This window comes from Anneissia japonica, unplaced genomic scaffold (assembly GCF_011630105.1).
Source record: "Anneissia japonica isolate Jap-2015-1 unplaced genomic scaffold, ASM1163010v1 scaffold287715_len1027211_cov185, whole genome shotgun sequence".
NCBI classification, from domain to species: Eukaryota; Metazoa; Echinodermata; class Crinoidea; order Comatulida; family Comatulidae; genus Anneissia; species Anneissia japonica.
In genome coordinates, this window is record NW_022724789.1 from 91635 (window position 1) to 107821 (window position 16187).

The window sequence follows — 16187 nt, forward strand, 5'->3', positions numbered from 1 at the left end:
ATACGTTAACACTTCTTTTTGTGGGACAACGCATTACTTGTTAGACCATGGAGGTATTATAGTATAATAATAATAAATAATAATAATAGTTATAGTAGTATTATAGTAGTTTACTATAATACCTCCATGGTTACACATGCATGTACTGTATTCCTGGTCTGGTTGTTCAGTTGTTCAGTTTGATTGACAACCCTTGGTTTATTTGTTTACCTTGATGATATATTTTCTCATCATGCATTTACCTTATTATTTATAATAATATGTTATAAATTAATTTTGTTAAAACAATAAACATTACAAGTACAATGTGACACCAAACAATATAATCAATCTATTGTATCTATCAGTCAATGCTAAACTAATTCCTCCATGGTCAATGTAACATGTAAAAGTAGAAATATACTGTAGAGCAGGCATGCAATAGAGTGCATAACTACTGTATGCTAAGGTGATATTCCTTTACCTTTGACCTTTTCACCCCAAAAAACCCTTCTTTTAATATGAGGATCCAGTCATTTCATTCAATTTTTTGAATTTCTGTGACCTTGATTTTTCAATTCAAAATTTAGATACCTGCTCCTACTCCCCAAAGGAGTCGTTCTCAATTATCTGCATTTTCACAAGTGACATTACACAAAAATGGAAAATGGTTTTCAAAATCAACATTTTTTTATGTACACTTTCAGGGGGACACCGAAAAAGAGTACTGTTTGTACACTTGCACGAAAATGTTGATTATGTGAATGACCCCTGAATATTATGACTATTCATTAATTTTTACATAATCATGCTATCTCAGACAGACAAACACCTATGAATATAGAACATCCTTTCCATGGCAGTGTCAATATGAAACAAAAACATCATTGCTTACATACATGGTATCAATTGCGTGTTTTAATTAAACTTACTCTAGTTATGGCTTGCTAGATAATTTATTCCTTGTTAAAATTTAATGTCATATGGAGTAATTTGATTGATTTAAATTAAAGGTTTAGTTATACTGTATGCAAAATACTAGGGATTCTTTGTGTTTAAGAGTTCAATCGAAACCCTCCACTTCTATCAAAACCCCCACAAGGAAATAGAAAATTGAAAGGTATTAAATGTGTTCAACAAGCTCTCTCCAAATCTCTAGTTATTTCTGCACCACTTCCTTAAAAGAAACACAGAAACACGATCATGAATCATTGCACTATTTTTGTTGTGTTTCTCTAACTACAGTACTATTGGAGATTAATCAGTGGACCTTTCAGTTACAGTACTATTGTACTTTCCCTTTATCTGCAACATAAACTCAAATAAACTGAAAAGTAATTCAGTATTCACTTTTCAGTTTATTTGAGTTTATGTTGCAGATAAAGGGAAAGTACTTACTTTCCCTTTATCTGAAACATAAACTCAAAATTTAAGATTATGGCTTCAAATTTATTTTTTAAGCTTGAAAAATGACCTGTGGAAAATCATATACAAACTACTTTACAAAATCCTGGTTTGGTTTGAAGTGGCTGCTTAAAAAAATTAAAGTGATAAATCTAGATTTTGGAGATTTTTTGGAACAGCGTTGCTGATCAATGAAACAACCTATACTGACGTCAGTGACATCTACATCAAACTTATTTTTTTATTTATAATATTTAAAAGGATTTATAATACTGTAGTGCACATACCGTATTTAGAAAACTGCTCACGGTGCTTTTTTTCTCTTGGTCATTAGATACATAATCGATCATACACAACATGCAACCTGCTCCGCTTCGTAATGAGAATTCCTAGTAAATGTGTGTAATCAGCACTACTAATATCATTCTAAATCATTTGCCTCCTACTGTACCAAGTACAGTACCTTTATACTCCTGAGTGAAGATAGGCAAATGCAGATAAAGTGTCTTCACCAAGGACACTAAGCAGTATGATGAGCATCGGTCTTGAACCCCCGACCTTCTGATATAAAGCCCAATGCCTTACATTCTGTGCCACACCGCTTCTATGAGCGATCTTGATCATGGATGATGAACTTCATCACCCTAAGTTGAAGTACTTTAAATTGCTTTCCAGTAGTCAATGCAAAGGTGGCCGGATTTTCCAAAACTTTCTGTTCTGCTGCTATCAGGCTATAAATGAAAATGATATGATTGTGTCTTTCCTTCCTTCCTTTATTTTATCACTTATGATGTTGTTATAACTAATGGCATTAAAGTGAACTGGACTTGTTTTGTGGAGATGACGTCATTACAAACAATCTTTTCTGGCTACCAAAACATTTGCAGTAGACAGAATAAGTCACCAAAGATGACCTCATCAAAATTTGCCCGATTGGGTATTAAAAGATCTAATGCTAATGTATTGAGTGGAGTCGAAAGTGGTGTCTAAACTATTGGACAAACTTAAATTGCTGAATTGTAGAATAAGATGTTTCTTTTGACTACGATGGCCAATGAGTCAGAAGAACATTGTTTGTATACTCTCTACAACAGTAGTCTAGGGCTAGGCCTGTGTTCACGCTACAGGCTATTTATTTATTTATTTTATTTATTTACCAAATTTCTATAGCGCCCTTTTCATGAATAATCATGTTCAAAGGCGCTTTACATTAAGAATACAATAAATTAACAGTCAAAATATAAACAATTGAGAATATCAGAATTCATACATTAATTACAATAATATTTATAAAATGATACAGAAAAAGGATCCAGTATTTATTAACCGACAATATTGTATGAAGCAGTTATAAAAATCTAAAATTTGCACATTATCTCAAAATTGAGGCATACATTTAATATTTCGGACGCAATATATTCATACATTAAAAATTGAAATAAAACAATTTAAAATATATTATTAATGATTAAAATATTTTATTAACAATTGAGCTATAATTAAAACCATCAAACTTCAATTAAATTACCAGTTAAAACATTTTATTACAAAATTTTAAAACCGTGCACCAGTAACAAGTTATTGAATATAATTTAGGATGAATAAATGCATTTTCAGTGCTTTTCTAAAAATGTCTAATGAAGAGGCACTGCGAGGCTGAAATGGCAAATCATTCCAGAGCATAGGTGCAGCCTTTGCAAAACCCCTCTCCCCAAATGATTGAGTTTTAACTCTGGGAACACTTAATGTATATGAACCTACCTTGGGATCGCAGAGGTCTATTTGGTTGATATATATTTAATCTTTCGGTGAGATAAGTTGGTCCCTATGCAAAAATGTTCAAGTTTCCATTTGTTTCTTTCACTCTATTTCAAATCTAACAGGTCGATACTGTGAAGTTTATTATAGAAATAATTACCAAGGCTTTTCGATAAGTAATTTATGATAAAATGTACAAATAAATTAGTTTGAGGAGTTTAAAGACTCAAAATTTACTCGAGCGGAGGCTTATTATTGCGTGAAAAAACTGCCACCTATTACGGTTTGTTTTTATGTTATACCCACTATAACGGCTTCGGTTTGATGACTAATTCGGTGTATTGCATTCAGAAATGAGCTCTGTATAAGTGCAGTAGGTAAGCTGTATAATGAAACTATAGGCCTATCATTTTGAGTGGTTTACAGTAGACAGAGGTGTGTGATCGTTGCAATAGGTTTGCAGGAGTATAATTCTTATTTTTTACCCAAAAATAAATTATAACCACAGAACATTTCTTTTTGTAATTTGTTTTTTTTTTCCTTTGATAATACATTATAATTATTATCAAGTGGTTTCAGATGATGCAGGCAAAGGTTTGTGTGTTTTTTGTAGGAAGTTTGCGTTTTTTAGAGATTTGTGGGCTTCATGGTTTTTTGCAATATCTCTCACTGTGGAAGCAGTTTGGTGCAGTGGAAATGGTTTGGTTCCCCAACCTCTAGATCAGGGTTTTAATCCTTCGCTGTGCATTTCGCTTGTGTCTCCTTGAGCAAGGCACTTAATCTACATTGCTTCTGTCTACCCAGCTATATTAATGGGTACTAGCAAGCCTGCAGTGGAATAACTTCCCACCCTGGGGGAGCATCACACTCTCATCCGCTTCACGCTACAGAAACTGGGGATAAGTTGTAGCCCTTATGGGCCCTAGTGGCTTGGCAAGGATTTACATTACTCTCTAAGCATGATCATATCACTTTCTTTTTACTCCTTTTTTATTTAAAGTGTATTTTAAAAACAAACATAAGATAAGATTTTTAAAAATTACAATACCAATAACCATAAAAGTACCTTTACACTATCCCTACAATATTAAAAATGAGGCATTATATCAGATCCTTACAGGAGGCAGTAATGATCAACCAGCTCTGTGGGGGATCTTGATAACTTTCCCTTTAAGCCACAAGGAAACCGAAAATTGACATGCTATTAATGTGTGCAACCAGGAAGATGTGCATACGATCATCAGCTTGTTATTCCAGCATATTATGCAAGCTGGTACTCTTGATAATAACTTACTGTACAAATCCGTCTCATTGAGTACCTGAGGTCTATGGTAGTGTAAGCAATTCTCATGCATCTCTCAGTGTATTTAAAAAACTTTAAATATTTGTTTTTTTGAGGTGAGTCTGTTTTTATTATGGTATACAGTACAATATGATTCTAGTGGTATAATTTGCTTGTTATGAATACCTTACTACTGTATTTTCATTGTTATTATTAATATTCTTATTATATTAACGTTAAAATGATGCAAAATGCTATATTATCATTGATGACTTAGCTTTGTCCAGAATATAAAATTCTCTTTCACAAAAAACCGTTGTCTGCCCATATATAGTCATGATGTGCCCATATATTATGATACGATGTCATCATCTTGTTTTGAATTTTATCTGTGATGGATACAGTTACAGTATAGGGACTGTTTTATAAATTTCATTTTAAGCTACAAAAAATATTGGATTTTCATTTGAAGTTTTGCTGGTTACCAGCACAGCTTAATCAGGACATTGCACTTCAAGAATCTGGGAATAGGAACAACGAATTACCATGGAAACCTTCTAAAGCATGGTGACTTCATCCAAATTTGTGTTGGTACTGCGACCAGTAAAATTTAAAATAAAAAAATATGTCCAGTGCTCAATGTCAAATTGAAACATATAATTATAATACACTATATATCATTATTCAATTTCATTCCCCATCTGTTTATAATCCTTTAATTTATGATCCCAAGTTGTCATTTTTTTCATTCCATACTTTTAAAATGTCAATATTTCACCATGATTACTGTACAGTCCCAACAGTCTTCTTAGTAGACCATTGCTTTGATTTTGAGGTGGTAATTTGAGTTGCTTGACAATGCATCTTATTTCCATCTTGTTCAACTTTTCCATTTCCGTCATTTCCTTTATAATCCTTTACAGGAAGAGTACTTGGGTTATGTTGCCAAAGTTATCATCAAAGTTAAAGAAATGAGTAAGTAAATTTCTTATACTTGTATTTTCATCAATCGTCTATGTATCTTGTATAGATATTTTGTGATTATGTTAGTTTAACTTTAGTATTGTGTTTAACACAGTGATTGTGCTGTGTATAACATGTTACTGTAGGTCGTTGGAAAAATCTGATGCTTCACAAAAAAATATATATTAATAAATGATTGATTGAGTGAATGAAAAAAATGTGGGGAAAGGAAAATTGCATTCAAATTTAAGTGCCATATTTGGCCACCTAAAGGTGCTGTAGAAATCAATTGTTTTACCTCAACACTAAACAGGATGGAGCTAGGAAGTCTGGACACTCCATCTGTAAAAATCCCCCCCCCTGGCACCTTCTATTTCTGGATCTGCCACTGCAATACAATTAAAACTGGAAGAAAGAGCTAGAGAAAAACAAATACTATTACCACCAACAGTATAAGAATAGAGGGATTCGGCGATGGGCGTCACATGACCTAATTTGTGTGTTGGATATAAACAATCGACTGGCACAGCGGTGTTTTACATGGACATTGCTATTGGGGCCGTCGCTTGTTAATGCGGTAAATATCATCATAATTGCCAGTAAACTATACCAAATTGATTGGAAATTAGAGTTTAGAATTTTGCCGTAATGGTTTGCTAATGCTGTAAAGACACTGGCCGCAAACATTGAGATTTTTTGACAAATGTTAGGCCTACTGTAGGTACAGCGTAGTACCGACCCGCAAAATTTCAAGACATACAATCCTAGAAGAATGCTAAGAGTAAATAAACACTATTTTGAACAATCATATTGCCTTTCCTAGCCATTTATTTCTCGCGTTAACAGTGGGTGGTTGTTTTTGCAACCATAACATTATCTTTTTGTATACTATCGCACTGTAATGTTTTTCATGTATACCCAAGTTATATCATGTAACTGCCTTTAAACAAACATCGCCAAATCCGTCTGTTGTTTACAACTTCTGTACAGTAATATTCTGTATAGAGGCTACAGAATTATGCTCTATACAAATGTAAACATTCAGTTGTAATGTCCTTGAACCATAATGAAAGTTACATTTTAATATGTAATTTTCCCTGACATGCTTCAAAGATAATTGGATCTGATAGTACAGTACTTGTTGACCTCCAATGACCCCACTCGACAATTTCCTGATCATGAACATTAAAAGAAACATATTTTTTCAGATCAACGTCCAACAACCATGGCGGTCCGCCCGCAACAGCAAGGTGTGTATTTATGTTTGGTGCAACTCTGGAAGACAAATAATGCATTTACACCTTTTTGAATAGAGTGTATACATTTTGCATTGATTCCCATATACTTGCATGTTAATACACTATTACGCTCTCCCTTCTGTGATCATTGACAAATACTATAAATATGTAACATTTTTTTGCGGCTTCATTGTGTGTCACTTTTATTCAATAGGGGCGCTGCTTACAAATTATTGAAAGTGTTAAAATGGTTCCATTTATTAATGGCCCCGCCCCTTGGATATTGTTGCTAAGGTCCTTCAGAGTATCCGTGTAAAAAAGAAAATGCTAACACATTCATTTGTGGGGCAACACATGTTTGTAGGACATGCGTGTATTCCTGGCCTGTTCCGATTGGTCAGTTGGGAAATTTGATTGACACTCAGAAAAGGTCAATTGTATGTACAGTAGGCCTATCTGACTTGTTGTAACCTTATTGTTATAATTTACTCCATTAAAAAATCAGTCATTTAATCCCATTATTAAACAACGTCAATCGCAAGTTGGATATGAACTCTCATATATAAGCACCACAACTTTATTCGAAATAGAATCTTTAGGTGACTTACATGTAAGGGCGTAAATATGTCTTTGTGTGTGAACTAGGCAGTGGTGTTACTAATGCCACACACAATGCCGCGTCTGTGGCGTTATTAACAACACCTAGAGACCCCAGATGAGTTACGCCATTCAGCTAACGCCGATGATGCTCCAGTCCTAATGTCAAGTGACTGACCAATCACGATTATTTGTGCAATAAACAAACAACCTACCCCGAAAGGAAAGCGCACGATCAGTCGCTTTTGTTCACAGTGTTCTTTAATGGTTTTTAAAGTGTATTGTGGTATTGTTTGGAAAAGTCTATTCTAATTGTAACATTGAAAAATGGCTACAAACAAAAAAGAAAGGGGCTCCTTGCTTCTAAAGCCGGCAAGTCGGGAGCGGGGACCGACATCCTCAGCAAATTTGAGTACTTTGACGAAATTTACAACTTTCTGGACCAGGCCATATGTTAAACCTTCTCCTTCCACCATTGGAGACTCCTCAGTTGTATGAGAAGACGGTGTACCAGGAACTGTTTGTCTGCTGCTGCTGACACTGTTTGTAATGCCAGCGTTAATATAGCGAACGCCATTCATGTTAACACTTTAAAATTTTAATCCATCGATTAGCTTACAGCACGCCTTACATCGTGTGTGTGTAGTCTCCAATGGAATTATTTAAAATGATGAAAAAAATTATAGGCATGCATCAAGGCCAATGTGACTACCAAGATAATGCTTTGGGTACTGTCTGCTGTAGAAATCAAAATCTCGTAACTTGCGCCTAAATATTCTTTCAAAAACACCTTAAAAATCAGTCTCAAAAGGTCCCTAGTTGCATACTACTTAACAACCTCTTTTTAGAATTGACTAACTTTGTTCTCAGCCTATTGTTTTATTTGCTTTAGCTTTGTGCTTTTTATATTGATGTGCTCTCTATGAACAATTTCATTTCGAATGGGCACAATGAAATTATTGTATTCTATTTACTTACAATTTTTTATATTATTGAATAATGAAATGTTGATGAATATTTATTAAACTAATGGTTTTACCTCAAAAAGCATATTTTTACACATGATGTACCGAAAGTTTGATGATTTTTTTAAATATTATTATATTAAAATAAACAAAAAATAACCATTATCTTTGCAGGTGGACTAAGGATGCAAAATTTGCAGCAAGTGGCAGGCAATGTGGGCATGCGGGTAGCCACTCCAGGGTTACAGCAGCAGCAGCAACAGTTACAACAGCAACAGTTACAAATGGCACAGTTCAAACAACAGCAGGTGGGTAGGCTTTCTTACTTACTGTAGACAGTCCGCGTATAAGACGATCACGACTTTGAGAAGATTTTTGGACATTTTTTTGTATTTTGAGCATATAGTATAAGACGACAAAGGCACCCCCTTTCCCTCTCCCCTTTCCTCTTGCATGTAATCCTACCCTAAAACTAATCATCACTAATTAGTATTAATCTACTGACCTATTCCTGTCTCTTATACACATCTAGATGTGTATAAGAGACAGATATGGTGTTGATACTGCATCTACTGTAGCTGGTTAAAAAGGGAGCCAAATGTAGGGCTAATTTTCCAAATACTATTACCCGAGATTCTAAATTTTCATCGAAATCTTATTTCCCCACATTTCAAATTGCATTCATTCAGACCATACTAACATCAAAATAATGTGAAATTACAAAACTTTTGCCCTGTTGTATACCACATTTATGTGCTGAAACAATAATGGCGTCTTATGAACATTGTAGCCTCGCGTGGTAGGTCTAAGCCCATCAATCAGGCTAGTTTGCATGCTGGTCGGACTGCTTCCAGTCCGCCAGCTTGTGTTAGGTCGGTCCACTTGAGTCAGCTCAGCCTAGCCAAATCAGGCCTATACCATCATATACACATGACATTCTAAAATCTGTACCAAATTTGAGGAGGACCGAGATGCATGTAACATTGTCAATAAGTGAAAATTTAAAGTAAATCGGTCCAACAGTATTTGAGTTATGCACCCGGGAAGACGTGCCTACACACACCCAAAAGCACACAGACGCGCACACACGAACACACAGAAGCTCACAGACACGCACAGCATAACTAGTAGCTATATTTCGGTAGTGGGTAGCTGGTAGGTTCAAGCACTAATAGTACACAGATTACTGTTGCAGTGTTATGGCATGTTCCATGTGGCTTTTTATCCACTGACAGGGTCATAATTGGATAAGCTCATTACCATATTCATGTTATTTGCCTACAATTATTATTTCTCTTTAATTTTCTGAAGATTCTCATACATTCTTTCCACAGGTAATGGGACAACAAAGTCTTCTACAGAAACAGCAGCAGCTTCAACAGCAGCAACAACTTCAGCAGCAGCAACAGCAGCTCCACCAATTTCAACAGCAGCAGCAACAGCAGCAGCAACAACAGCAACAACAACAGCAGCAGCAGCAAGGTGTGAAAACTCAAGCAACTTATAGCGTAACACCCCAACAGGTGAGTTCCAATGGGTGACACGCGTGACAATTAACTTTGTGGGGTTCTACAGTACATAGGGCTGTAACGTCAGCACGGCTGTCCCATGGCAAAACAATCTAACTGCTATTATATTTTTGTCCAGTTACGTTGTTTTACCGTGGAACGGCCAAGCGACGTAGAACTCTTTCAAAAGTTTTTATTCTACTGTAACTGCAATCAGATCCTTTTTAATACAGCGTTCACACAATAAATTTATTGTATGAACACAGTGAATGTAGATTGAAAAAACAAAAAAGTGTGTTAAAATAATGCCCTACTGTTGTTACAAACTTTTTGTGTTGTAAAGAATACAAAAGTGCTTGACAACCAATACATGCTTATTTTGACGTGCTTTTTTGTTTTCATGAACTAACACCATCTACATTCATTTTGTTAGTTTGTATTTGTATTATTATTTACCCATTGCTTTTGTTATTTTATAATAGGATTGATTGATTAAATATATACAAATAGTTATTGGCATTTCACCTAGTTTGCACTATATTTTTTTTTATAAGAGCTTTGTATACTTTTAAAAATTTTTATTTCTGAATGATAATCACAAAAAAAATAGAATGAATATTGTTTACTTTTTCAAACATTATTTTCCATTAATTGATTTGTATTTAGCTAGAAATATGTATTATTTTTATATTTGTTTGTGAACAACATAACCAAATTTTTCCAATGTTTAATTTAGTTATATTAATAACATTTAACATTTAGATATTTTGACTACATACAGTAAAATTCTGAAGTGACATAATGTTGTGAAATTATTAACACTAACCATTAAAACCCAATTATAAATTACAACTATATAAAATAAGTATTTTTCTATTTTTTTGTTTTATACTGTACAGATAATAATTGATTTATTGTTGTTTTTATTTGTTGTTTGTATATTATATTATAATTGTCAGTTTTTTTTTGTGTTTCACCATTACTGGATTCAATGATAGTGCACCAATTTTTAAGTCCTTTTGTCTTCAACAGCGACCACCTGCCTCGCCTTTTAATCAAGTTTGGGGGTCGCCAAAGGTCAGTAATATCACTTTCTGTCCTCTCAACGCATACAAGCTATGGTTGTATTCTACTAGCTCTGGTTTGTTGCCTGGGTTCACCTGTGTACCTCAACATTATTCCCTCATACTGTTTGGCATTTCATTTCTTGTTTTCTTTTCCTCCATTTTCGGCCATTCATTTTTTTTCTGTTTATATTGTATGGTTTTGCTAAGGCAACCACGTCTATATTCTATTTTTTTTACTCAATTTCAATTTTGTATATTTTTGTTTACCTTTGCAATGTAGCTATGAACTTTAAGGAATAAGCCTCCCACTATCTTAAAATATGTTACATGAAAGATGCTGCATTTCACTTGAAGCCCACTTCTGACTCAATTGATTGGAAAAGGAAATTCTGTATTATTTTATGATAGCTTCAGATAAGAGTCTGTTACTCAAGTTAATAAAGTGAGGAAGGAGATGAGCTTTAATACCTACAGTGCTAAATATATATTATATAAATGCACACATACATTTGCATATATGTATTTGTGTGTATACTGTATATATAGTTTATTTTAAAAAATATACTTTTATTATTATATTCGTCTGTACATTTATCTACCATTTGTATACATACATACAGTAAACATTGCTTAATCTCTAATTTTTTTTCCCTTTTATATTGTTTATAAAAATGTACGTGCAAAAATTCAATTAACAATTGAATTACTCATTTTAATACATCATTACCATCAACAAGCCACATATTAGTTTTCACTGCTTTACAGACACTTTTACTAAAATATCTATTGATTTATTATTTCAACATATACAGTAAATCTTTGCATTGCATCTTGCATGTAATCCTACCCTAAAACTAATCATCACTAATTAGTATTAATCTACTGACCTATTCTTTCACATAGAGTAGAACCCCCTTCTTTGGGACACCCCTATTAAGCAGACACTTTTGACCACAAAATGAGGGGAACTCTATCCTTTTAAAACTACAGCCAACAACTATTCAGAGGGAATTCCCATTAAGGGGACACATTTGGTCCTGAAGGTGCCCCCTTAATAGGAGTTCTACTGCATGTAAATTGTAATATAAGTGTTTTATAAGTCCGAGTATTAAGCTATTTAAGGTCACCGCACATGAGAATAAAGACCTTTGCAAACCACCACGAACGACAGTTTACAAATTTTGTAGGCTAGTATTGCAGTGGAATCCTGTCAATTTTTGACCACATACCATTAAAAAAAATACCAGTCATATTTTTTGCATAGTTCTTCATGAGTGGTAGACTTGATCTAATAGCTCAACAAAAGAAATCAATTACCCAATAAGATTTCATAGCTTGTTTATGTTATCTGCCGACTACAGTACCACTGGTGAGTCCAAAATCTACTGCCTCGTAAACGGTTTTTCCTGGTCAATTGCAAAGCTTTTCACTTTGAAGTCCATTCAGGAGCTACACAGGTTTTAATGTAGCTTCCTTTAGCGGATAGGTGCGTATAATGAATTCTGGTTTCTGTTATCTGTTGACTGGAAAAGTCGTAGCAGGGTCACCAACAGCATAACCAGCGGTGCAGGCACACAGCATCACAAAATTTATTTGTGGCCTCTTACAAAGCATTTTTGAACATCGTATTTGCATTGTTGAGACAAATGCCTGTTTCGCATTTTGTTACTGTTATACCCATCAAAGTTTTTGAAAAAGAAATAATCTAACCAGTTAAATCTATCTATTTATCATCTTTGCAGTTAGAATATTTTGCACGCATTCTGCATAATTACAAATGTACCTTTGGTATTCTCTTTCAAATGCATGGTTAGATATTTAATTTTCTTTGAAAATTTGACCATTCTTGAAAATAATCAAATAGATCGAAACGTTGAATCTCAAAATGTCTCTGTCTCTTTTCGCAGTTACTGCCTTTTTGTTTTATATTTAATTTTCTTTTTTTAATTTTATAATTTTACTTGGTGTATTTGTATAAGGCCAAGAAAAAAAAAATCATAGTTTCTCGTCTTAATATTTTTAAAAAGGAAAACGAGGGCACTTTTTTTTTTACTCAAAGATGTCAAATCCAAGATAGCTGATGAGAAATAGCTACTACTTTTTCACTTTTACTGAGTAGACACATTGAAAGCAAATAAAAGAGGCACTAAACATGATTCATATGTAGGAGCCTATATTGAGTTTTAATTCATAATAGTTCAAATGAAATTGTCCCTAGAAAGTGCTTGAGCATCTCCCTAACCATGAATGATCGAGAGAAGAATTTTACAGATGTCTGTGAGTCAGCCAGATTTTAATACATTTCATAAATAAAGAAAATTTTAAAAATTAAAAAAAAAATTGGTAAGGCAGAGAAAAATTGATGCGTGAGGGCCTTATTTGGCCTTAATCAAAACAACCTATCTATAATTATTTAAATTAAAATTGAATCATTCTTTGTTAACATTGATTTGTCTTTTGAATTTCTCTGTTGCCTACAGCCAAGTGCATATGGAGAAATACCATCGCCAGCTTCTGCGTAAGTATATCAGTCAGATCTTTTTAAAAATAAAGTCAGACATACAAGTATTCCTAGACCCACCTATAGAATGACCCCCAAGGTTATTTAATTTTCGCTCCAGACAACCACTGTTGTTACATACAGCCTGCGGGCCACATGCGGCCCTTTGCTTATTTTTTTACGGTCCGTGAAAATAAATTAAAAAAACTATATTTGTTCCATCTACCAACCATCTTTTGCTAGAAAACACCTTGTTTTTATGGCCCGACACCAATCATCGGTAATAAGTAATATTAAAACTGAGAATGAAGTGTTATAAATGCAGTAAATGGAGGTTTTTGCATCTGGAGATTTAGTAGGAATGTTTACTTTCTCCGACGTGGTATCATACTAAATACTCAGAATGTTCCCAAATACTTGAAAAAAAAATTGTGCAAAATCGAACCCACGACCTCCAGATAACTAGCCCGGTTTCTTGACCACCAGGCTCTGCTAAACCTGAATTGAACTTTAGTGGCTAGTGTTAATCTGATTCCTAAGTAGCAGTATTTACTAATCGTTATAAAGTCTAAATATGTTAATTTGTATAAGCTTGCTACTTTACTTATTGGATGAAGTCACAATGTGAAACCCCCTGGGGAGTTTAGTGAATGTTTATAAATAAATATGAAATGAATAAGTGTAAATTTTTTATGAATATTAATGTGAATATTAATTGGTTTATCACAAGGAAATATTAATATTACATATACACCTGGGGAGTGTAAAATTAATAAATTTTCCATTTTCAGTTTACAGCCAGTGCTTTCTCCAGCCAGTAGCTACATGCAACCTTCCCCATCTCCCCAACAACCTATTCCATCGCCCCTCAGTGCCACTATGGGTCCTCCCAGTACACCCTCAACAGGCTCCATTAGTGCCCCTAGCTCAGTTGGGGTAAATCCGAGCCCAAGGAGTATGCAGATGAACGAACAGGACCGCCAACAGTACGAGACTAAGCGTAGAGAACTTGCAATCTATGTCGACCCTCTGAAAAAAATGTTGAAGAAGATGAGCACTGATGGTGAGGGCTTATGAATATTTATTTTTCTGTTCATTTTTATATAAAATTCTTTATATTTCCCTTGTTCTCTATAAAACTATAAAACTGCTGTTAATGCTTACCTAACAGCATATGTAAAATATTTTTTTGTAGTTAGTTTGTAGTTATTCCCCAGTTTGGTTTTCTGTCTGGGCCACATTTGGTTACATACACCACCTCGCCTGCTCTCCTGGTTAGGAAAAAGAAAATAATGAAAAAGTAAATAAAGGTAAAGGTGGGAGGATAACCCATAACTAGCAGCAGCATTATGCTGATTTGCAAATGGGCGTGGACTGTGATTACTGTAGCAGCCGTAAAGAGGTGAAATGTAGCTTCGTGTCTACATTCTACGACAGGAGGTGAAGTGAACCATAACATCGGGGTAACCCCCTACTCTTCCGAAAGATGCAGTGGGTTCTTTAAAGTGTGCTCAAGCCAGATGTGTACACTGGACCTCCATTTTAAGTCCTTATCTGAGAAGACTTTGACCTAAAACCAGTAGCATCTCGAACAAGCTGGAAATTTTTTTAATGGAAACAATATTGTTAGATTTTAGCTTATACATGAATTTAACAATAAAAAAAAATATCAAAATATTTGAACAATAAATCATTATATTATATTTTTAGTATTTATTATATAATATTTAAAACAATGATAATGGAGATGATTATAGACAATATAGTGAGTTTAATGATATGATTTTTTTTTTACAGAAAAAAAGAAAGAACAAGATAAACTTAATAATCTTCTGAATATCCTTACTAACCCAAATGCAGTGTTTCCTTTAGCGACGCTGCTCAAATGTGAACAGGTTTTGCAGAAACTGAACTTTGTAAGTGTAAGTCCCATTACTGTAAGAGCAGCTTAGCTCAGTCTGTGTGCACGCTGAACTGAGGAGATCTCTACAGTTGGTTTCCTGTTGCTGCTCTGCTTGTGTTTCAGCCGGAGGGCTGAAATGCAAGTTACGATAGCCGCACCCTCTTTCGGATGAGATGTTTAAGCTGTTGGTCTCATGTGCATTATGGCCTGTTTATACATTAAAGAACACAGTACACTCTTCGGAAAAGAGGAGGGGATTGTCTTCCGGTGTACTGGTAATCACCACCAGAACGACCCCACTGGAAATAAGTCTTCTTCAGACTTTCATGGGTTATCCTTGGTATTTACACCTAATACATTCATCCATCCATCCATCCATCCATCCATCCCTTGTCTCAACATTTTGAGTTATGTTGAGTTCAGTGATCATTCACCAGCTTTGTCCTGTACAGACTATTAAATCTTACTTGAAAAAAACATGTGATATGCCTACTGTAAATCACGACCATATATAGGCATATCATGACCATATATGGGCACATCATGACCATATATAGGCACATCATGACCATATATAGGCACATCATGACTATATATAGGCATATCATGACCATATATAGGCACATCATGACCATATATAAGCACATTATGACTATATATGGGCACATCATGACTATATATGGGCATACAACAGTTTTTTGTCAAAGAAATTTTGATAGTGTAGATAGAGCTGTAGTTAAAAGTACATTCAATGAAATTTGGTTGTGCAGCAGAAATTAGACAAGCGTAAAATATTAGCAACATATGTGGCAAAGACAAGCCAAACCAGTCACTCGTCGCAAAGTTTGATTTTAGTTTTTAATACAAGGTTAAAAGAAAATAAATGAGAGCTATAAAATAGTAAAAAAAAATAATTTAAATTTGACATTTTCTTATGAAGCTACAAGCATTTAAACATAAAACTGTTTAAAGAACAATATTTGAGAAATCAGCCTGAAACACGATTTGCGATGAGTGACTGGT

The 16187-nt window shown here is 34.3% G+C and overlaps 1 protein-coding gene across 6 annotated transcripts in view; it reads left to right on the forward strand.

Moving 5' to 3' along the window:
* LOC117112599 (mediator of RNA polymerase II transcription subunit 15-like) overlaps window positions 1-16187 on the forward strand; it is a 23364-nt gene that overhangs the window by 2581 nt on the left and 4596 nt on the right. Inside the window, exons 1-9 of one of the 6 annotated variants that reach the window (XM_033255704.1) lie at window positions 4445-4539; window positions 5347-5398; window positions 6595-6636; window positions 8361-8494; window positions 9521-9709; window positions 10727-10771; window positions 13242-13279; window positions 14053-14324; window positions 15059-15183. In XM_033255704.1, the coding sequence (XP_033111595.1) occupies window positions 5395-5398; window positions 6595-6636; window positions 8361-8494; window positions 9521-9709; window positions 10727-10771; window positions 13242-13279; window positions 14053-14324; window positions 15059-15183 (849 nt within the window). In that variant the 5' untranslated portion in view covers window positions 4445-4539; window positions 5347-5394. Of the gene's footprint in view, window positions 1-4439; window positions 4540-5346; window positions 5399-6594; window positions 6637-8360; window positions 8495-9520; window positions 9710-10726; window positions 10772-13241; window positions 13280-14052; window positions 14325-15058; window positions 15184-16187 lie in introns of those variants that run through there. The other 5 variants (XM_033255699.1, XM_033255700.1, XM_033255705.1 and 2 more) reach the window with 5 other exon arrangements.